This window comes from Onychostruthus taczanowskii, unplaced genomic scaffold (genome assembly GCF_017590055.1).
Source record: "Onychostruthus taczanowskii isolate IOZ18803 unplaced genomic scaffold, ASM1759005v1 scaffold38, whole genome shotgun sequence".
NCBI lineage: Eukaryota > Metazoa > Chordata > Aves > Passeriformes > Passeridae > Onychostruthus > Onychostruthus taczanowskii.
This window is the reverse complement of record NW_024501237.1, coordinates 4113063-4135981: the sequence shown is the minus strand read 5'-3', so window position 1 is coordinate 4135981 and position 22919 is coordinate 4113063. Positions and strand designations below refer to the sequence as shown.

At 44.4% G+C, this 22919-nt stretch overlaps 2 protein-coding genes across 4 annotated transcripts; both read right to left on the bottom strand.

Annotated features, from left to right (window-relative positions):
* Nucleotides 1-1060: 1060 nt before the first annotated feature.
* REELD1 (reeler domain containing 1) lies at nucleotides 1061-8744 on the bottom strand. The gene is made up of 6 exons (XM_041411884.1): nucleotides 8525-8744; nucleotides 7503-7725; nucleotides 5328-5479; nucleotides 4332-4617; nucleotides 3372-3432; nucleotides 1061-1654 (listed from the first exon to the last, which is right to left on the bottom strand). The coding sequence occupies exons 1-6, from the start codon at nucleotides 8742-8744 to the stop codon at nucleotides 1061-1063; spliced, it is 1536 nt and encodes a 511-aa protein (XP_041267818.1).
* Nucleotides 8745-16708: 7964 nt separating this feature from the next.
* Nucleotides 16709-22692, bottom strand: LSM6 (LSM6 homolog, U6 small nuclear RNA and mRNA degradation associated). 3 transcript variants are annotated; one of them, XM_041412113.1, is made up of 4 exons: nucleotides 22641-22692; nucleotides 21571-21683; nucleotides 18399-18512; nucleotides 16709-16885 (listed from the first exon to the last, which is right to left on the bottom strand). In XM_041412113.1, exons 2-4 carry the CDS (start codon nucleotides 21662-21664, stop codon nucleotides 16851-16853), a joined length of 243 nt encoding a protein of 80 aa, XP_041268047.1. In that variant the 5' UTR covers nucleotides 21665-21683; nucleotides 22641-22692; the 3' UTR covers nucleotides 16709-16850. The 3 variants fall into 3 exon arrangements, with proteins under 3 accessions (XP_041268047.1, XP_041268050.1, XP_041268049.1); XM_041412116.1 differs by lacking the exon at nucleotides 22641-22692 and adding an exon at nucleotides 22499-22520; XM_041412115.1 differs by lacking the exon at nucleotides 22641-22692 and adding an exon at nucleotides 22287-22462.
* Between the last annotated feature and the right edge of the window lie 227 nt (nucleotides 22693-22919).

The window sequence follows — 22919 nt, the reverse complement described above, 5'->3', positions numbered from 1 at the left end:
TGAATTAGCCTGCAGCACCAAAATGTACATTTGTCCTCCACTGCATGGCTTGGGAATGATCAGCTCTGAGCTGATCTACTCTAGAAAAGGTCACCAGAGGGGTCAATTCGTGCTCTCTGAAAGGCTCTAAAATGTACATCTCAAGAGGATCATTATCAGGTCTATTTCTGGCTCTTTTAAAGCTGCAGTAAAATAAAACTTTACCCTTGCTGTTATCACCTCTCCTTCTTAGGAGGTGTCCAGGATCATGCTGGTTTCCAAGAGTTGCTTTAGGGGTCTCCTGTGGAAAACCACATGGTCAGAGAGAAGTTAGCACAAACTCAGAACACAAGGGTGGTGTTAACTTCCCATGCAGCCTTTGCAGGGCATCTCCAAAGCGACCTGGGAAGGGTACTTGTCAGTCCATGTTTCTGCACAGTGTCACTGAACTGACTCAAAGTAAAAGACTAAATAAGTGTTAGCTGTCAGGCTTCAGCAAGCTTCTTCATCAGGTGCAAATGGACAGGAAAGATTTTCTTCCATTTGCACCTGATGAGGAGGCATGTTTCTCCCCCAAAAGCTGGTGTCTGCCATGCTGTGTTTCACTCCATGGATCAATTCAGAGTTCTTGGGATCAATGTTCTCTATTAATGAGTTATTGCTTTTTATTTTCAAATTGCAGCTTGAAATCTTATGGCAAATATTTGTCATCCAAGGGATACCAAGTGCACGTAATCAAACCTGTAAGCTCTTAAATGAGAATGGTTGGGTATGTGGTTCCTAGAAAGAAATATAACACTAGAAACTTTTTTTCTGAGATTAAACAGGAGTCAATACCACAGTGCAGAGGAAGAATTTCTATTTTTGGCTACACCCTTAAGGCAACAGAAGAAGTGTATGTCATTGCCACAGTGACAGCTAATGAGCAGATATACAATATTAATTGCAGTAAGTGTAACACACTGAGCAATCTATCAGCTTCAATTTTCTCAGCAGCTGTAGTTTAGATACTTTTGTCTAACACCTCTGTCTGAACTGGCTGCTTTGGGTTTGTTTGCCTATATGGCAGCACAAAGAGGGACTAAACCACCACAGTCTTCTTCGTGCTGCTCGAGGGGCTGACCCAGTTGCACTCAGCTGGCACCAGCACGAAGCTGTTGTCCCGGATCTTTTGGAAGTGCATCACCTTCCCATTCTCCGTGATGGCGATGATGTCGGGGTCGGGCTCGCTGAAGGACACCTCGGCCCGCTTGTGGCAGTGCTGGGCACAGACACAGCGCATGGCAGCTGCCAGCAGCAGGCCCAGCGCGGCCGTGCAGACCAGGAGGATGCCAAGTTGAGCTGCAAGGAGTCGGGTTCCTCTGCCAGGGCCTTCCCCTATCCCGGGAACAGCAGATTCGGGAGCTGGTCTGGTCACCCATGGCAGGGTATTTCCAGCTGCCTCCTGCTCATCCTTGTCCTCCTCAGCCCTGGTGCCTGCCTCCTCTGGCTGCGGTGCCAACTCTCTTTCTGCCATTTGCCTTGAGGCCGAGGACAAATTGCCAGCAGCGTTGGCATCGCCAAGCCTGGCTGTGGTCGCAGCAATTCCGCCCAGGTGAGTGCGTACGTGCAGGGCAGAGGGAGTCGCTGTCACACCTAGGGAGGCTTTCAGGATGGTCCCACTCTCAGTACTGCCCTTTGAAAGCAAAAATATGCCAAAATGTGCAGTGAGGGAAGAGAAAAGGAGGCTGATTAAGTTTTTACTACCTACCTCATGGAACACTTCAACTCTGTTTCTAATGCCCTTGTGTCCCTCTGGCTTTAGATTAACCCTTCTCTATTCCCTGTTTACTCAGTAGCTTTTAGAAAATGAAGCGGATGCAGCCCTCCATACCAGAATTGCCATGGGAGGAACAAGGCACCTGAGTTGGTCCCAGGGGCAAAGGCAGTGTGGGTTGGAGGGGCAAAGGTGAAGGGTGAAGGTGCAGAAGAAGGTCACTGCTTTGTCTAACTAAACGTCTGCAGTTCCTGTTGTGGTGGTAGTATTTTTCACAGGCATCATTATCACAAAATAATATCACTTAATAAACAATGTCCACCTTGAGTGGCACCAGGGTCACTATGAAAGGGCAGGTGTGATTTTCCCAGCCAAGCTGCATGTGTAGGCTCACATGGACCCACTGGGATTCAGTATTGCCCTTCTGAGGACAGACACGGGAGACTTGGGGTGGCCTTTGCCATCAGCAGTTTTGGGGCATTCACATACAACCTATAAACTCTCCCCAAAGCCTGTCTGGCTCTCTCAGTTCACAGCCAGTCTTATGCCCCTCTGTGTTGCTTAACCACCCATTTCAGTGGGAATGTCAGTTCCTGCCTGGCCCTGTTTCTGGGCACTGTCTGGTTCCATGCACCTTATTTTAACTGTCATAAAATGCCAGCTGCTCCACGCCAGTTCTGCAGCTCAGGCTTTGCTGCAGGTATCATCCAAGACTAACTGGGGAACAAGCATGCAATTTAGGAGGCCCCCAATAAATTTTTCCGTTCCCACTATGCACCTGAGCCCCCATCCAAAACCTGCAAAATGTACTGGAGTTTTTAATTTGGCTCCACTGAGATTTGGATCTGGCCCTCAGTAGCTGGCACCTCTCCAGCCTGTCCAGCCCAGCAGGCTTTTTCACACATCCATTAATTACACCAGAGAAACTCTCACCCTCTACCATCATTAGGGATTTCTAAAGCTTCCTGGGAAGACAGTGTGACAGGAGAACAAAGCTGAGGTAGGAGCCCTGGAAAGCTGTGAAGCAAAGTAGTGGAGGGTCAGAGCATCCTTTGTGGAAGGGATGGTTTCTGAAGGTGCTATTAAAATACAGTAGTAAATAGAAGATTTTCAGTGGCTGAACTGCAAACTACAAAGTAGCAGGCTGGCAAAGTGAGGTTTGCATGTGTATGGATCACTTGCCCTCAAAATGCAAATGCTGTACTGTAAGGATATGCTGCAGAACTTGGGACTTTGGGATAGAAAATGGAACTGCCTCAAGTCCTCAACTCATTTCTCCTTTCTTTTCATACTCCTCCCCATTCTTGCCTAATTTCTCAGTGTTTTTGTTTCATTATGCTCTTCTGATCTTGCCTTGTGAAATAACTCGTACTTCCCTTTGGTTTCCCTCTACTGCCAGTTCTCCACTTCTCTCCATGGCTATGCCAGGTGCTCATGGTACACATCTCTCCTTTACTTGTTCTATGTCCTCTGCTCCTTCCTAAATATTTTTGGCTCATTCTGTGCTGTACATCCCCTTTCTCTTTTATTTTCTGTGAGATAATTTCTCTTTCTCCTTTGGCAATTTGGAAACCAGATCTCGTTCTTTCTTCTCCTTTTATTTATCTTCTCTCCACCACCTGCATAGTGGACTTACCCTGTTAACTCTGTGTCCTGTACCTCTAAGCACACACATTTCCAGCAGCCTGTAGTCATATCTACATAACAGAAAGCAACTGTTTTTACAGTGGGCCTGTTAAAAACCCAGGCAGTGAGCTCAAAAGGAAAAAAAATCCTAGAAAAGAAAAAAAACCCAATGTCCAGTTAAGGAAAAAAAAATGTAAAACTTTCAACAGTCTCAATGTAGTTTTAGCTACTTATATCACCTACATGGGCTGCTAGGGTGTCCTTCCCACTCCTGGTGCTTACCTTCCTGTTGTCTGTACACATCAAACACAAGTGGAGGGTGGCAGTGCTGGCAATGCTTCCTACTCTGAAATATGGGCAGAGGAAAGACAGGGTTAGCAAGTGACACCTGTGGCTCACACCAAGAAGTGCTGCTCCTTAGAGCAGTTTTGGGATGCATACAGTCAATGTGGATCATACAACATGTATTTTGAATTATGCCTGATCATTAATTCCTATCCCCATCATTTTCACCCACAATATGAAATATTGTATGAAAGCTTATGCAGCCCAAACCTTCTAAAATTTCTGAGCAGACATCCTCAAGCCCAAATTTCATAATTGCTGTGCATCCTTTTTATTTCCTTTTCCCTGCAGATGGAGAAATAGGTCTGCTGAGTTCACTGTTTCACTGAATACTTGTATGCACTTTCAGAAAAATGTTATAGCAGTCGATAGTTTTTATCACATCTTTCCAACACCTGGCCAGTCCCCCACTGTGCTGAGCAACACAGCATTGAGTTCTTAGGAGTTTGGGATTTTCTCCCTGTTACTGTCTGCCATGTGCAATAACCAAAGGATTATTTCTCAAAATCTCAGCAAACAAACACCCTCTCACCTCCCCCAGACACCTTCCTACATACAGGCACCTTCCTACATTTTCCTTGTTCATCTGACTGGAGGCACAGCTTTTCCCACCACTTAGATTTACCCATTGAAGGTGCTGTAGCTGGAGGCATTGTCCTGGGAGAGGGAACCTTGCAAGGCATCCACCATTCCAACATCTTGGGTGGGCAAGGGCGGCTCCAGTCCCCGGCCTCTGGACCGGATACTCCTGCCGGACACAGCCCGCAAAGTCCGGGCTGGCTGCTTTGGCTCAGCATCGGGACGAGTCTCCGACCCCACACCAAAACCTGGCTCTGGTGCTGGTGTTGCCACGATGCCAGTGGGGCTGGCGGGCAGCAGGGAGCCAGTGGCAGCTGCAGGAGAGATGGGACCTTGGCCAGCAGGGAGACAAAACATAAAATCAGGGAGAGAGGAGCAGAAGTCTATTGTCTTCAGTTTGTTTATTTCAAATCCCACTCGGTGCCAAGGTTTGCCAGGAAGGTTTGTAACAATGATTCTTTTATTTTCATGTCACTTACTTTTAAGAGGGAACCCACATGGAAATTAAAGCAGCAAAGCTCACTGCCTATGTAACGGTCAAGTAAAATAATTAAAACTCAGCCTTGGTGCCATGCCAAAAATGCTGAGAAATACATCTGATTTAGGTATAAGTAAATTCTTAGAGCATCTTACTGATCAGAGGCTGCATAAATACAACTAAATATATACCTGGAGGGCAATAATCACATTTAGAGACAAATATATTCCTCTATTTAGGCAACATTGCTAACTGCACTTCCTTCTCTTCAACAGCTGAGATTTTAGGATGCATTGAGATCATAAGATCTGGCAACCCCATTTAACTTTCTGGTTCCCTCCTTGGAACTGGCTCCTCAAATACTGACCCACACCTCAAATACTGTCCCACAGCTTCACTTCAAGGAGCTCACCATGGCCATCACTGATCTCAATGAAAGACACAGGAATTAAATGGGTCCCCCAGCTTGTTTGGGCCACTTTTGTTGGACACTTGCCCAGACTAAGCTGTAATACTGTTCTGCAGGGGGTGTTGGTAAGAAACAGCAAGGTTTGCTCACCATACCTGCGGGGTGAGGGTCAGCTGGTCCCTGCAGGGGCGTGGGGGCTACAGCATTGGGCTTCTTGTCAGCAAGAGTCTTGTTTTGCCCTCCCTGAGCCACAACAGCAGATTCAATCTTTGCCCAGTAAACAAAGTATGACTGGACTATGGAGATGCTGTTAAAACATAATCAGGCAAGAATTTACTGGCTCTATAGCATTAATAAAACATCTGGTTTTTTAGACTGTTCAGCTAATCACAAAGGCTGCTTTAATTTGAAGAGAGTACCAATGCAAAAGTATTTGAAAGGATTAGCCTGTCCTAAGTTTTCTGTTACAAATAAAAGGTACCAGGTCCCATAAGAAAGATTTGGGGTGAAGAATCACCACTCAGTAAATAATTAAGTTCAGCCAAAAAATGTGTGGAAACTTAAACAGAAAAAAAAAAATTAAAAAGTTGTATTACATTCATCATGTTGATAGAAGTACATTTGTAAAACTTGGACTAGCTCTGCTTACAATCTTCTGTAGGCAGGGAAACAACAGTGGTATTTATTAATTAAAACAAGCCAATGTAACTTGTATAAACAGCAGAAATAGGTAAGGGGTAGAAAAAGTCTCTCTTCTCAGCCCTCTGATATTTGAGCTTGCCTAATCCTCTGCTTTTTGTCGGGTGCCAAAACTGTGTTGGCCAACCTTTAACTGCACCCCGAGAGCCTTATTTAAGCTGGAGACTTTGGTAAAATTTCAGCTCAAATTGCTCAGCTGCTTCTGAGAATTACCTAAGGGGAAACCAACCTGGATTTTCCTGTGCCAAATGACACTTAGAAGGCATTTTTAAGCCTAAAAAGGCATTTTTCCTGATGTTATGACAGCATAAAAAGGAAGAGACTGTCAGATATCAGCTCAGAGACTAAAAGGCCAGACTTGAAGGAAATGTCATCGTGGGTGGCTAGGACTAGGTCATGTTGGGATTTGTTTGGGTTTATTTGGGTTTTTTTGTGAGTTTAATAGTATTTCTTTAAACTGTAATAGTATTTTCTGATATAAAGCAATGGCCAAAAATTGGAAATTCCAAGCAGCAATATTTCTGTTTCAATGAATTTTTCTTGAATCACAATGAGATACTCAAGCCACAACACTCAACAGGACACTTAGGCTTTGGGAAGCAGCCAAGGATCTGGCCAAGCAGTTTCTAAGTGACTTTGTAAAGTTGAAATATAGCAATTTAATATCTTTTGAAATGAAATGTCACTGTGCTTCCTCTAAGGCAGTCAGTTAGAAGATGTTTAATTTCATTCCAAATCAGAACCAAGCCGCTTGAACAGTTCAGGACTTTGGTGCAAAACAGAGATGTCAAGTTTTGACACAGTGCTCCCTCTCTTTCTATTGTGAGTAATTCTGTTTGCATTTAACTTTTTTAAAACTACATATTTTTTCTTCTATTGGAAATTCCAAGCAGCAATATTTCTGTTTCAATGAATTTTTCTTGAATCACAATGAGATACTCAAGCCACAACACTCAACAGGACACTTAGGCTTTGGGAAGCAGCCAAGGATCTGGCCAAGCAGTTTCTAAGTGACTTTGTAAAGTTGAAATATAGCAATTTAATATCTTTTGAAATGAAATGTCACTGTGCTTCCTCTAAGGCAGTCAGTTAGAAGATGTTTAATTTCATTCCAAATCAGAACCAAGCCGCTTGAACAGTTCAGGACTTTGGTGCAAAACAGAGATGTCAAGTTTTGACACAGTGCTCCCTCTCTTTCTATTGTGAGTAATTCTGTTTGCATTTAACTTTTTTAAAACTACATATTTTTTCTTCTTTTTTTTTTTTTTTTTTTTTTTTTTAAAGAAGTGAGATACAAGATTAACCTTTAGACAGGGAAGTCCTATGGGCTGTGTTATTTACAAAGACAGGCAACATGGTCTCAGTTCTCTCTTTATGCCTTAATATTTCTGTTTCCTAAAATGCTTAAGCTGTCATCTTCCAGTGTGTGTATTCTGAGAAAACAGTGACCATGTAAATAAAAAGCAGCACTATGCAGCAGATATTAATGGTGATTTATGTACCAGCTGGGATACTGTTGCAGCGTTTGGTAAGTATTTAGCTATATTGGGTTCAAGATACATAAGTCACTGTGCTGGACAGCCTGTAACTGTGAAGACACAAATTCTGATTAGGAACCAGCATGTCCTTACAAAAACTTGACGTCTCCAATGGGTTGGTCTGGTGCTTTCCATACGAAGGACAGGTTTCTCTTCAGTGACTTGTCCGAGTGTGTGACAGTGTCACCATCTTCAAAACAAGTCAGCAGCTTGGAACCAGGGGGCAGGAAGATGAACGTGCCAGCGATTTCATTGTTGGACACCTTGCGAGCTTGCAGCATAAAGCCCATGTAATCCCGGGTGCTTCTTACTGTCACTTTTGGAAGACAAAACACGGGACACAAAGGGATTTGTCTTGATGTTATGGAGTGAATTGCCTGCAATGGAGTTCCCAGAAAAACCTTGGGCAACATTACTGAAAACACCTTACTGTCTTTGTCCTCACAGTGTGTCTTGGACATGCTGGATACAGAAGGCCAGACTTTTACCTTTAGTTTTGCAGTGTGTAATTGCACACAGGATTTGCCTGAGATTTCCCCCCAGTCCCTCCTTGATAATAAGCTGTTAACCACATTGGATCAGGAAACATGCAACCATTTTTACAGAAGGAGGTTTGGACACTGCTCTGTATGTGAGCGAAAGCTCATGTTGTGCTCTCAAAGGGGTTTTGTTTTACCCAGGGAAAAACGGGCAAGTGGCCAAGCTGGGGAATGGTGCCTCTCAGCTCTGTCTGCATCTGCTTGAGGAGCAGCAATGCAGGGATGTGAAGTGCTGCCAACCATGCCCAAGAGTCAGGTGAGTCACCCAGACCCCTTCGAGTGGTGCAGAGGGGCTGGAAAGGTGACTTTACCCACTGGAGCTTCCCTCTCATGGGCCATTGCATGTAATGAGGTCTGTCTGGTATGGTTGAGACACAATTGAGATAAATGAATCCCACCCAAAGCACCCATGCTGCAAAGAGAATTCTTCTGTAAATATGTCCTCATGACAAGGGAGGTGTTGTAGCTCACTTGGAGCAGTTTTCCCTCTTCCCAGACCTCGCAGAGATTAATTGCATCTCTTGAGATAAGTTACCCTGTATTTTTCAGATGCAGGAATGAGAAGCTGTTCCTTACCTGGCACCTTCTCTCCTGGGAAGAAGAAGGACATGTTGGTGTGCAGAGTGACATAGTTGCTGTTGGAGCTATGCAGCTGCACCCTCAGGTGCCTGGGCATCATGTCGCTGCAGGCGGAAAGGCTCGCGCCCTGCGAGAAGGCGGCAGCATAGGAGACCAAGCACAGGGTGGTGCAGGCCCAGCCAACAATGGCAGTGTGGGCTCTCCCACCATCCTCCATCCTACAGCAGGAAACAATGTGGAGTTCACTTCAAAGCAGTGGCTTCCCAAATGGTGCCATTGATTTATCTGATCTCCAGAGCTGCCCTCCCTGCTGTCTTTAAACAAAAGGGAATAAGTAATCTCTGTGGCACCTGGAGCCACTTTGGGAATTCATAGCATTTACATTCTGAAGTGAACTGTTCAGTCTGGGAGAGGGAAGAGCCCCACACAAGAGGACGTATTTCTTGTGAATCTGCCCATGGAGCTTGCAGCCAGAAAATATTTGCTCTAAGAAGTCTTGTGGGTTTTAGGAGGAGGAGCAGACTCTGTACAGCCACACTCAGCACCCCCCACCACTCCCAGCCCAAATGTACAGCCTGATCAATAGGGGAAACCTCTGCCCTTTGGAGCTGCAGAGCTGCTGCAGGCCCCATCACATATGGGGCTGGTGCCCAGGGCAGAGCCTGTCCCTGCCTGCCTGTCACCACAGAGCCGCATCCCTGTGGTGACAGTACAAAACACATTTCCAGATTGAACAGAGTATTGTGCCATTCTGCTTTTTCAAAATGCACTTTTCAAAGTGAAGATGAAGGATAAGTGTGTGGCATTTATTGTAATGGATATCGCAAAGCAGGTGCTTCTGATTTTAATGTAGCACTTTCTACCATCTTCTTTTCAACACGCCTGCCTTGGATGTCATTACACTTAGTCAATGAGTAAACGTAAATAAATCAGAGGCAACAGAGGCTGAGGAGGTCTAGCTTACACCTCCCTCTCAAGCATCTCTGAAACCTGCCAGCTGACTAACAAAGCACAACTGCAAGTGGAACAATTCACGCCCAGCCTAAAGCAGCAAGCAGATGGATGCAGTTTAACCTTCCACAGCCAATCCTGCCACTCCAACCAGTCGTGTGCCAGAAAATGCCCGTGAGAATCACAGGAGCCTTCGCTAACTCTTCCAGCCCTGCTGGACCAGCAGCAGGATGTCTCCTCTTCATGGAGCCAGCCTCCCTTCTGGCACACCTAAACAGTCCTTGCAGGATAAGATTTCTCGCAGGAGCTCATGGAAGTAGCCCTGAGCAGCAGCTCTTTGCCTGGGGTATTGCCCCGGCTGTGCCGTTTCCCATCCCGCCCTCCTGTGCCCATCCCCGCGGGGGAGCAGCGCTGTTCCCCGGGGCTGCCCGGGCTCAGGCTGCCGATGCCGCCGGCGCTTACCTTGGGACACGTTCGCTGCCGGGCTCGCTGCCACCACTGCCCTGCCAGCCTGCCCAAGACCCATCCTTTCAGGGACCTTCCTCGCCTGCTCCTCTAATGGGAAGCGCAGCAGCTGTTACTGCTAATACCCACCATCCACGGCAGCTCTCTGCCAGTGCCCAAATCTGCTTTAATCATATCATCCTACCCCTTTATTTCTTTTCTTTCTTTCTATCCATGTGTATGTGTCAGATGTCCAAGTTTCTTCAATGAAAACAAAGACAACTAGCAGGAAGGGAGGGGGAGACCCACAGCGAATCATGGGGTTTGTGTACGACACCCTGAAACTCCTTTGCAGAGGTGCAGGATGATGGGACATTTTCTCCTGTTACCTCCCCACACGCACATCCCCTCTTCCATGCTGAAGGAAAGCAAAGCCACATCAGCTCCCCAGCTTCCTCCGTGTGCCCCCAGCAGTGTGCCCTGCCTCTCATGCTTACATGGGATTAATTTTGGCAGTAAAAGCAGAATTTTGCTACAAAGGCTGGGAAGGTTCATCCCATGTGCCAGCCTTGCCAGAAGGCGCCATCAACACCCCACAGATCCCCCAAAGCTGGCACAGGGGACCAAACATGTGATAAGTGCCCCAGCACATGAGCTGTATTCATGCCCAGGCTGTCAGCCCTGCTCCTTGCCCAAGCCTTGCTGCAGCTGTGCTGGCAGTCGGTGGCAGAGCTGATCCTGTCTCTCGTCACTGCAGACTGCTCTGGTGATCAGGGCTCTCTGATGACCCTGGCCACCATCACCAGGCTCACCCTGCTCCCTGCCAGTGGCTCATTCCTGCCAGTCGTGCCTTATCTGTAATGCTGCTTGGGAACTGACTATTGTGTGTGTGTCCAGAGGGGGCATCCTGGTGACCTCTGCTTAAGGCAACCCCCGAAAACTGGGGGCAAGTTTGCAGATGCTTCACTTATTAGCACTGTTCCCATCAGCATGCCCTGCTCTACAGCCTGTCTTTTGGAAAAGACACAAAATGCCAGGCTGGCACTGAGGTTCTGCTGCTGACAGCCCAGCTCTCAGTGGAAAGTATGATTGGAAAGTATGGAAGCTGGTGGTACTGGGCTCTCATCAGCTTGCTCTCCTCTGCATTTGAAAGATGACTTAAAATCACTGAATTTCAAAATAAAATGTAAGTCTTGTAGTTTTCTTTCCTTTGCTCAGGGGAAGCAGAGCATAGGTCAGGGGGAGGGAGGACAAGTTTGCATTCTTGATTCTGTTCCAGCTTGTAATTGCCCATCCTTCATACACAAAAGAGAGTACCTTTATGCTGTATTCATGACTAATCCTTTCCTGAAACCAGCTACTCTCTTATGTTTTTTTCTTCCTAACTTATTCCTAAAATCAGTGAGGGCCATTTCTCCACTGACTCCCACCTGGAAAAGAGGGAAAAGCGGCCAAGTGTAGACCCTGAAAGAGCAACGTTTGGTGTTCCCTGGAGCATCATGCAGAGCTGTGGGGAGAAGAGGCTCAAACAGATCCAACCCATCTGTAACAGCAGAAGATGTAGAGCAGGATTGAACTGTCCATGCTCACATCCAAGGCTGCAGCAGCCTCTGGCAGGGCAGGCCATGCTGCTGTTCACAGGTTCAGCAGCACCAGTCAGATGGCATTGCCTGGACAGTGTTAATTGCTGGGCTGATCTGAAATACAGCCTTGCACAGCATTTATCCTCAAACACAGGAACTCCATGGCTTCAAAACCACAGTCAAAGCAAATGTCACAACCATCTCCTCCTCAGGAAATGGAAAAGGCCTGTCACAGTCATTACCATGACACGAGCACCTACCAGCAGCTTCCAACTGCTCATTCAAATGCCAAGTGACAGGCAGATGTTTCCAGTAAGAAATACAGTCCTCTCAGAGCCTTGGGTTTCATCATCCACCAGGACAGCATTGCCTCAGCCTTCTCTGGCCGGGGCTGTGACCTGCTGGAGTCACTTGAGCTCAGCCGGGCTCAGCTCTGACCATGGGGCCCAGACACACCACGTGGCACTGCTGGGACTGGAGAGAGGTTTGCTTTTCCTTGTCACAAACGTCCTTGTTAGCAGGAAGCTGTCAGGAGAAGGGGACATAAGACAACTTCCACCCTGCCTATTGTTTTCCCAGCAGCGTTTGTGTAGTGGATTTCTAAAAGAAAAAAAACCTCACAGACCACAGCTGGGAATTTGAAATAACACTAGGACAACTGTGCATGCTCTGTAATGACTTGATAATTAAGATAGAGTATAAACCATTTAAGTTGAAATGTCACTGATAAGTACACAGGAGGATTATAAACCCCATAACATTGCAGGTTCTCTGGTGCACAAACTCTATCCTTCTTGCAGGCTGCTTCTACATCTCCAACATCACCAGGGCACAACAGGGCCAGCAGATGGGGAGCAGGTGCAGTGGAGATCAGTGTGTAATATGGGCATGGACATAAACTCAGAGTTGACACTCCAGGGCAAGCTGGACAGGTCGGGAAATACTTTGCTGCTGCAAGATAATAAGGGTTTTAATGAGTTAGAAGTTCCTCCTGGTCAGCTGGCAGCCACCTGAGTCCTGTGAACAAAGTTTGAGGGGGCTTAGGGAAGAGTGGGCAGGTTGATGAAGAAGAGAGCTTGAAGGTGGCAAAAGTTGAGTTCAGATCACAAGGAACTGATCATTAAACCACCACAGCTGGCAACACCACCTTATTTAAGAATATTTCAAGACATCTTTAAAACAAAGAGCAGTGTCCAGCTATGAGATGAGTGATTAAAAACCCATGGTAGTCCCATAGGGAGAATGGATAACCATCTCCAAACTAGCATCTCGGGGTTGACCTATGCACGTCTGTGCCTCTGTGTTTGGGAGACCAGAATGTTTTTCTGATACTAGTTAGGCAAAACTAGGGTTGGCAAAAGTACTGGCTGGTCATTCCCCTTTTATCCAGTTGACTCTTCTTGCTGTTTTTCTGTCACTTACTGAAGTGTGACAGTGACTAAAATGTCACTGCTGGGAACAAAATGGCACATACACATGTATGCTACATGCATTGTGAGTCTCTTTCCCTTACAAATTCAAACCAAAATAACCTTTTATTTTATTTGGTAACTACTGCAAGCTGGGCAGCTGTTCTGCTCTAGAGGAAGGGTTGAGGGGAAGAAAAGGAGAGAAAGAGAGGTAAGGCCTAGCAACAAATAGCTTAATGATTGTTTTAATAATACTGTGAAGATGAGGAATACAGACAGCAGGTAAAATGAATGTGCCCTCAGATGCTGGGCTCCTCATGTGCACAGAGCATCAGTCAGAGCCCACATGGATTTTCCCACAGTGTGCTGCATAGAGCAGATACAAACCATCCATGGAGAGCTGGTCTCCCATTTTGCCACTTGAGCTGGAAATTTTATAATTTCTATACACAAAACCAACCTTTTATTCTAAAGGATGATCTCTTGTTGCTCCTCTGTTAGACAAAGGCAGGGCCAGGCAGGTGGTGTGATCATGGTTCTGAGTGGGAGCTGCCTGTGAGCTGTTAGGGTGACCTGGCAGAGGGATTCTGTGCCTGAGGGTCCCTCGCTCAGGGTCAATACAGCAGCCCAGGAAATGCCCCCTCCCATCTGATTTCAGGCCTTGGAGAACAGTTTGGCACAGGAATCCGAGAGTTTGAAACTGCTGACTCCAGAGCTTGCTTGCTTTCAAAACCACCTGGAGCTGGCCATGGCTGTGAGCTGGGATATGAAAGATCAGGCATTGCTGTGGCACCATCAGTCACACGTTGCAAGGCTGTCACTTTGCAAACACTTTCATGCTTTCTTATCTCCCAGGAACAACACAGCTGTGGGGCACAGCTGGTTTTCAGAGCTGTGAAAAAGCCTGAGGAACTGATGGCCAAGTCATAACCAGAAGGGCTCTCAGTAGCTGTTTTGTCATTGTAACACCACAAAAAAGATACAAAGAATTCAAATGAATGATGTTGAGCATAGTTTGCATTAGATTCCCTTTGAACTAGGAACCAGGTGGAAACAAATTGTAAAAGTGAGTGGTCATCAGGGTATACACCTTTTAAACAAAACCTTCCTAGCATGCTCTGCTCCCTTTACATAGGGCAACTCCAGGCACTCCAGGCTTTGGTAGAGACCTGGCTTGCTTCCTCCTCCTTCTTCCAGGCTTTCTCTAGTTTCCATGAGGTGTGCTGTGTTGCTGCTCCCAGCCAGGCTTTTGTTTAAGGAGATGTGGCTCGGTTTGGCTTTTCCAGTGCAAGAAACTTGCACTGGATGTGGGCGTATAGCAAATTTACAGTTACTGCTCTTCACAGAGTGTCTGTGAGCTGAATGTGTCACTGAGGGTGGGGGTAGTGGTTGAATGGCCAAGGTTTCACAGTGTGATCTCATTGCATAAAAGTACTGACTATCAACATGAGTGCAGCTTCAGTCTTTGAAATTCAGTAATTTTTGTTAGTTTTGGGTTACTTAATTTTGGGTACATTCTTCTAAGTAAAGTAGTGGACAAATGCTTGCAGGTTATTCAAGGTATTAATGTTTCATGGTCAGTTCTGTTCTCCACAAGTGAAACTGTTTTATACACAGGTATTGGGGCAAGAGCATCAGGATATGGTAAATATTATCATATGGAGAATTTGTAAAATAAACTGGAAGTCAGTGATTCTAGGAAGTAAATGCTTAATTTCTTTTGCTACTTTTGAAATTCAAATATGAATTAAAACAGCTGACCTTCAAAGCAAATCTGCCTGTCTACCTCACATACTAATAAAGACTTCATGACCTAGTATACATTAAAAAACCCCTTGGCATGTAAACTACATAGTATTTATATTTATATAGAGTTTAGTATGTGATTGGACCACCAAAAGTAGCAGATTACAACCGAAAAATGTTGAGTAACTAGACTTGTAGAAACTGAAACGCAGTTAAAAAGTTAGCAATGCAAACTCTACACATTAAATCAAAGTCTGCAAAATGTGTTGCTATACATGGGTAGGTGTGTGGAGGGAGAAGGTAGAGAGGGAAAAAAATTAGTCCTATATTAGAACAAAAACAAAAACCCAAAGAACAAAATCTAGACAGTCTCCAGGACTGAAAGCAGTTACCTGCCAGCTACATATAGATGACAAGGCAAATGAAAAATCGCATGCCCCACTTGGAGGTACATCTTCATTTTTAAAAAAAGTCACTTACAGGAGAGCAAGTTGGTGATTTGTCTTATATCCTGAACCTTTTTCAACCCTTGTCAGAAAATGATAAATTATTGAAGCATATTGTAGAGTAGCAACTCTATTTTGTGTTCTATCATGGCTTCTGAAGTGCTTAATGTGGAAAGGTCAACTACTGACTGCAAAATAATTTAGAATTATTTCTTCATCCTAAAAAACAGTAAAATTAAAATTTGCAGTTCACATTCTCTCCCTTTGATAACTGGAATGTTACTATTTCCTGCTTGCATCAGAGCTACTGGTACTTGGGAAGAATGGGACAGTGCTATACTCACACAGTTGTCTTGTGTTAATCCATCCAGAACTAGAAGTATTTTTGTTCCTGGAGGCATTATAAACTGTCCAAAGAATAAAGCCAGGCTTCAGAAAGCTCATGTAAAAAGTTGGCTCAATAGCCTCACCATGAGGTACATTACCCTAACTTGTAACTTCATCATGAAGAACAAGAAAACATTCTGAGTGTGTGATGTTAAGCAGGAACACTCAGGTGAAGAAGTGAATTTGAATTTTCAGAGTTGGTTTGGGTTTCTTCTTGGTTGACTGCATATAAAAGAAGATACACGCCATAAATTGAAATAAGTATCCATGTAAAATTGAGCTGCTTTTGTTCACTGTGCTTTGATTATTGGGGAGCATTGTTGCAAAATACACACAAACAGTTCCCTCTGGGAACAAAAAGTTCCCTCTCTGCTGTGGGCTCAGAGGTTCCCCCTCCCTAATGCATACCCCATACTCTAATGCACTTCTTCTCATTTCTGGCTAGACAAAGGGAATAGAGAGATGGTACCAGGCTGTGGGGGGAATGGACAGGAGAAAGAAGGAACTGGCTGGAGAGGACACATGTGGCATATTTATAAAACCTTTCAGATTCCTAGTGTATTTTCAGGAGCAGATTTAGGTATTAGTTAAAATTGCTTTTTGCTGAAGAAGTCCATTGTGTTTGGTAGAGAAGCACAAGAAAAAGGTCACCCCAAGCAGAGGAAGGGTGGGGGGTGCACAGGCAGGAGGTGAAGTAGCTACTAGGCTGTACTGACATACCAACTGAGAGCTCTTCACCTCTGACTGACTTCCTCAGCTGGCACAGAGCTTTCTTTTCACCCTTAAGGCTTTTCTTCCATTTGATTCAATTCCTTCCCCACCCCTAACTGTTGAAGTGTCACTGTTACATCCCTTGATTCAATCCACAATTCAAGATTTTTTGGACAGCTGAACTTTTTAGCCGGTGACTCTTACTAGCCTGGCATTTAAAGCTGACCCTGTGTTTTCCAAAAGGGACAGGTCATTGTCACCAAACCATTAGCATTTCCCTTCCCACCATCATCAGTTAAACTATTGTTCTGCCATCAATACAGAGCTCTAATTTGCAATTACTCCATGCCTGCTTACCTTCCAATGAGTACTTTTGTAACTGTTAGCATAATTAAATAAGCTGTTGCTTCAAATTAGTCTTGCAGCACTATTACATGCTTCCCTTTTATTTTTCTTTTGTACAATGGAACAAAGCAATGCTTTGAAACAAAAGCATTCAGGCAGTTTACACTCACATTTACATTTATTTAAAAAAATACTTAAACACTTGTGTATTTCACCTGTGGATTTTGAACTACAAATCAAATAGGGCTCATCACTTCAAAGAGGCTCACAAGTACAAAAAAACAGCCTCCTTCTGGCATCTTCACATCCTCCTCTTCTGGGTGCTTATGTACAACACTGTGAAAAAGAGAAAGTGGCACACAGAAGAGGGCCCTGGTAAATAACATGCAGAAGCCTTTTTATTTAAAACATCTTATTTCCATGGCATATAAATTGACACCGTAAGAGATCCCATTCAGCATGAACAAAGCCAGGCAACCTTTAAGTCCAAATTTCAAAAAATGCCATTAGCTCTAAACATTATGTATTACTTTGGTTCAATATTTATTTTATTCATAGCCCAACTAGGCTCCAGCAGATGTAGGTTGAACAGAGCAGGAACAAAGGCAGTGCCCTGCAGTATTACTGAAGGGAGCATGAGAGAGTTCCTCAGCAGCAGAATTACAGGTGTCAGACACTAATGCTGTGATCTTTCAATAAAAGCTGGAAATCCCAAGCACTTAAGGCAAAGCTAATGATTAGTTATGAAGGAAGAGACATCTTCCTCCTGCTTGGCTAATGATATTCCCAGAACAGATCCAGTCACAACATAAAATCATACTGTGCTCCTAAACCTGCCACGTCTTCAGTTCTCTGTTCAGCCTGTTCTTGAGCCTTCTGCCTCTCATCCCCTTGTTTTAACTTTCATAACAGATTATTTCCTTAATTGATTCTCCAGCTGAAATGTCACTCCAGTCCTTAGCATAATAGTCCAAATGCCTTGCAAAAAGCAAGGGTTGGCCTCATTTCAAGGATTATTTATCCACCCAAAATGCTCTTTTACACTGGTGCCACATTCTCTTCGACTCTTTCTCTAACATGGAGTTTGGTCCTTGTGTCTTTTTATTCCATCCCTCCTTGCTGAGCTCCATTTTCTTCACAAGTAACTTGGTCAAACTCTGCTTCATCTACCTCCTCTACAAGTCTCTTCACCTCCGACTTGTGAACCTTTTCTATTTTTAGATACTCTTCTCCCTGGCATGTCCTGCTATTACAGCCTGATACCAGAGTCATTTCAGGAGCCTGGGATTGTCCTTGAAGTGCACTAAAATCCACCTACTGCACTTGGATATTCAAAGGCTCGATATTAAAGCATGAGTGATTTTTTTGACTGGCGGTAAAATCTTTACTCAAAAGATGAAAATAGCCTCCAGGACTAAGGATAAGCACTCATTCAGTCCTGGAAAACTGCTTCACCAGAAAGCTGTGTCACTGTAATATCTGCACTGTAGCATAAATTTATGCAGTAGCTTACCTAAAAACACAAACTCTTATGGTGCAGAGGCCATCTAGGCAAGCAGTAAGTGCAAAAGAGTAAGCCTGTCAAACAGTAGAAAATACGCTCCAATAAGGCTAGAAAAGAGCATGGTTCTCTAAATGAACTTCAAGTTCAGAGGAAAAAAAGACCACAGGAATGCAGAAAAGCACAGACCTTGGAAAGAGAAACTGTAAAAAGCAAATATTGTAAAGACTTCCAAGAAAGAATATTAATTTTAGGCTTACAGGCTTACTTACTCCTTAGTCACCCCTCAAATTCAGAATATCAAAACACAATTTTCTAATCTGCAGTAGCAGAAGGAGTAGGAATTACCATTATTTCCTCGGATAAATGCATCTCCATACTTGTTCTTTAACTGTCCATTTACATATTCCTCAGTCTGCTCCAGAGCTATGTTCATATATCCATCCAGGCAAGCCAGGACACCTGAAAACAGTGGCAGTTTAAAAGAGAATCAGCTTGAACTTATTTTAAAATAAACAGAAATGCACGGTGTTTGAACAGTACAGGAAAAAAGCCCACGCTGTATCCTTATAACAAACTAAAAACCCAAGTGTGGACAGATGTTTTCAAGGAATTCAGCTGGAGAAAGGAATCCCAGGCACTCTGGTAGCAATGTTATCAGTTGTTGTAAGAGTTGTGGGAGTAAAAAAAAGAGGTTATTAAGGCATTAATTCAAAAGATGGACAATTTCCATTTTGAAAGTTCAAGCTGTCCCTTCTCACTTGTGTTTTAAGCACACACCAAAAAACACCTGGGGCATTAAGTGTAACTGGATAACCTAAGGACAAAGCTATGCAAACTGAGTTGTCACAAAACTTGTGAAGGATATAGCTGAAAAACAACCCTTTTAATACAGGACAGCATACACATATTTGTCTTCATGCTTACAGAGCTAGAAGAACACTGTCTGCAAGCCTCTGTTTTGATGTCAACAAAATTCTACACATTTTTCAACAAAGGCCACTGAAATCTTCCCACAAAAATAAAATTACAATGTTTTGATAATGCATTTAAAGAAAAAAAATCTGTCATTTGCAATATTAGATTATTTTTTTGGATCAGCAATATACACATTTTAGTAGCACAGAGGTAATACAGCTTTTTACAAGTTGTTTTGTCTTCCTCTTGCATGTGGGTCTTCCTGACTTTATCCTTGCACAGACAATACTATTTAAATAACTTTTTCCTCTGTCTGAAAAACACCTAGCTATTTACCTAGCAGTAAAACTTGAAATATAGTAAATTGGCTGTTCTTAGGAAGACAGAGAAAACTCAGGACACATTCTCATTTTTCACAAGCGTTACTGCAGGATCTTCTAGTTAATAATCAGGAATTCAACTACTTCTGTTAATTTGTCATGGCTTAAAGATTATTATTTTCCTTTCTGTTTTTCTCTCCTCTGTTTCCACAGACACAGAAAAACTGCTCACAAAGTGCCACTAAATGCATCAAAAAGACCCAAACCAAAGTCAGGATTCTTTTCCACTCTAGTAATCCTGAGGTATCCATACAGCAACAAAAACCAAAAATATGTTTGTACAAAATTAAAACTGGACCGTGTGGATTTACCTCAGTTATGTACAACTCAGTAGGCCATAAATGCAGTATTTTCTAACTCTTTTGCTCCTAGAGTGCATTCATGGCTGTTTCATTCTCTTCCTCCTTTTCTTTGTGCTTACTCTTACACCACTAATGGCATCAAATATGATCACTGCCCATCCCGGCTAGCATTTTATCTGTTTTATCTGTATGTAGAGATGTTTTAATGTACATATCCATATTTACACACAGAAACCACACATTAATGTATTGATCATTTCCCAGGGCTTCCTGACTTGGACATTTGCAGCTTGGCAATGGCTGAATACAGTTCATTCACAGATCAACGCTTGCATGAGGCCACGTTGGTGCTGGTGTGTGTGGGGCCTCCGAGGGTGGAGGCAACAAAAACATCAGCAGCACAGCCTGGGGGAGAATCTGGACAGTTCTGCAACAACAGCTCGAGATGCTGTTTTGTAAATGTTTGGCTTTTACAAATGCTGGTCACATTTCTGCAGAAAACAAACTAAGTGTGCATTTTTCAAACAAAAACACTACACGGATTTTCTGTCACAAGATCAAAGGAGTGCAGGGAATTAAGGAAGGGAAGAGGGGGAAAAAATCCAGTGACAAATAAGGTTGTTCAGGGAACTCTTGTTCAATTAATGTGGTAGGCATGTTAAACCAGCTCTGCTGAAGGGTAAATTGAGTGGTTCATTTACAAATGGATTTTACCAAGGGAGAGGTAGCAATGGTCTCAATGAAAATAGGAAGTGCAGCAAAACCCAAATCTGGTTTGGCCCTGCCTTGTGTGCACCCTCGGGTAAATGAGGACTTGCTTTAACTGACTTTAATGAGCTCTCTCTGCATTCTCCTGCACTGAAGAATTTACAGAGAGGCAACAAACTTCTTAAGCCCCCAACCCCACCTGAAGTGCTCAGACAATGTGGTTCTCAAAGAAATGAGAGACTGCAAATTTTGTCAGCTGAGCAACACTGCAGGGAAACAGGAAGGAGTAAGAAGCCACTGCTTGCTCTGTCAGTGAACAACAATTTAAAACTGTCCTAGCACAAAGATTCCTTGTCACAGCACAAACAAGTCTCCTGCCACAAATGCCAAGCTAAGCCACTTGAAGTAAACCTCTCTGAAGAAGGGGTCTGTTGCAGAACCATAATGTTTAAGTCAGTACAGAATAAAATTTCTTAACTGAGCACAGCAGAAGATACATGATTCATTTTGACTGAGTTTGGATACTGCTAAAAGATTGGTCAGGTTGATACTGTTACCTTAGTAACAGCAGGACCAGGACATTTCACTGCACAGAGAACTTTAATTTACTGATTAAAAAAAAATCTATAATCCTATATACATGAAAGTATACTGACAGACTTGGCAAAAGCTACACTAAACTTTTCCCAGTACCTCTGTGAGCCTTGATCTGACACAGATCTAGGCAGTTGTTTAACCAAGAATGTCAAGAATGCTTTTCATTGTGTAAGAATTCTATTATGACTGACAGCAGAGTTTACTCTGAAGCTTTCCTGGATCAAGATCTGTATTACCTAAATAGAGAATAAAAAGGTGAAGGAAAGTCTAGTTCCAACAAGGGGTGTTTCTGGCCATTTCAGGAGTTGTAATTCCAGACAATCTTTCCAAGTATCAGTTTAAAAACTCAGAATCATCCAGTTTAATCAGCTGTGACCACGGACACTAATGATTTAGATCAGTAATTTTAATCTCTAAACCCACTGCTGTTAGCCCCAACTTTTTATCACTTTCTCTAGAGCTGATTTTCTATTTTTACTGTCACTATTCTGAGATCTATATTCTCATACTCCACGATTCGGGATCACACTGCTTCTCTTTTCTAAATCAATGCATGTATTCCAGCCTCCTCAATGAATTACTTTACTCACTGTGAGAGACAGATGGAGAGCTTACCTCGATAATCAACTCCAGAGTTTAATTTTACAACAACTGGCCTTCCAATGATTTGTTTTAGGAAGTCACTGGGGGTTTGCTTCCGTAAACTCATCTTGATCTTCTCTGGTAAGCTGAGAAGTAAAGAGAGGACATTAGCATAAGAGACGTGCCTCCACATTGTTTTAAATACTCTGTACACACAGGCACACTCCTGATTTGTAATACTTTCAGTAGGAGAAAATACGGAAGGAAATGAAAGCAAAACTTTAAGGGTTGAGGTGAGGAGACAGAGCTCCTAAAGCCAGTGCATTCAACCTTCCCTTTGGCATTTTTATTACTTCTGAAAGTATTACTAAGAATCCTTGTTTGCCACACCGTGCATCTTGTAAATTTCAACAGGCCTCATAATCTCTAAAACCTTTGCTAAACATAATCTCTAAAACCTTTTGCTAAAATCCTTTTAGAGGGCTAAGCCATAAATAGGTGTTTCATGTCTTTAGGGGCGGAGGGAGCAGCACACCCATGCTCTACACACGGAAGTCTGTGCGAGAACAGCAAGAGTAATTTTGACCTCAGCTCACAAACAGAAGAAAAGCATAAATTTAAAAGCACGCCTTCAGATAATAAAGCAAACTAAGTTAAGGCTTGTGATTAAATGACAGAGGAAAGATGCTGTGATTTATAAACGCAGCAGGCGCACCCAGTTTGGTGCAGGACCCCTTCTCAGCACTCGCCTGACTTCTGCTCTAACATCGCTTTGTTCTGCGTCTGGAGCCAAGGCAGGAAACACCGCACGCTGCCCGCTTCATTTCGCTGCTTCCCGGGGCAAACCGCAACGGGCGGTTCCGGCCGTGAATCCAGGGATCCTCACCGCTTCCCTATCAACACCCACCGCCACCGCCCATGCCGGCGCCCCACGCCTGCGTCCCCTTCCCAGACCACACACGCGTTTGGAGCCGCTCCCTCCGCGCGGAACCCCCGCCTTCCAGCCCGGGCCCAGCCCCGGGGGAGGTCGCGGCCGGCGAGCGCGGCTCCATGACCCCCAGCCCGGGAGCACACGCACGGCCCCGGGCCGGGCCCGCACTCACCGCCGCCGCCTCTCCCGGCGCTTCCCGCGCCCGCCGCTCCCCGCCCCGCTACGGCGGCCGGGCGGGACAGCCCGCGCAGGGCCCGAACGCGGGGCGGGCCCGCGGCCCGCAGGGGACTCGTCCGAGCCGCGGGGGTGAGCCCGGCCCCTTCACGGAGATTGGGGGGTTTTATGGCTTGCTTGGGGTTCCACACAAAATAACACCCCATCGGAGAGAAATCTTACAGGATGTCTTGTGGGAAAAATCTTCCAGGATGTTATGAGGGGGAAAAAAACCCCA

Excerpts from the sequence above, each read along its gene's own strand:
- REELD1 (XM_041411884.1), bottom strand. The coding sequence starts at position 8,744 with ATGGAGGATGGTGGGAGAGCCCACACTGCCATTGTTGGCTGGGCCTGC. Across the intron at positions 5,480-7,502 it reads ATTGGAGACGTCAAGTTTTT|CATCTCCATAGTCCAGTCAT; the intron begins GTAAGGACATGC and ends ATGTTTTAACAG. Across the intron at positions 1,655-3,371 it reads CAGGACACAGAGTTAACAGG|GGCAGTACTGAGAGTGGGAC; the intron begins GTAAGTCCACTA and ends TTGCTTTCAAAG.
- LSM6 (XM_041412113.1), bottom strand. The coding sequence starts at position 21,664 with ATGAGTTTACGGAAGCAAACCCCCAGTGACTTCCTAAAACAAATCATT. Across the intron at positions 18,513-21,570 it reads CTCTGGAGTTGATTATCGAG|GTGTCCTGGCTTGCCTGGAT; the intron begins GTAAGCTCTCCA and ends CACTGTTTTCAG. Across the intron at positions 16,886-18,398 it reads ATTTATCCGAGGAAATAATG|TGTTGTACATAAGCACCCAG; the intron begins GTAATTCCTACT and ends TCTTTTTCACAG.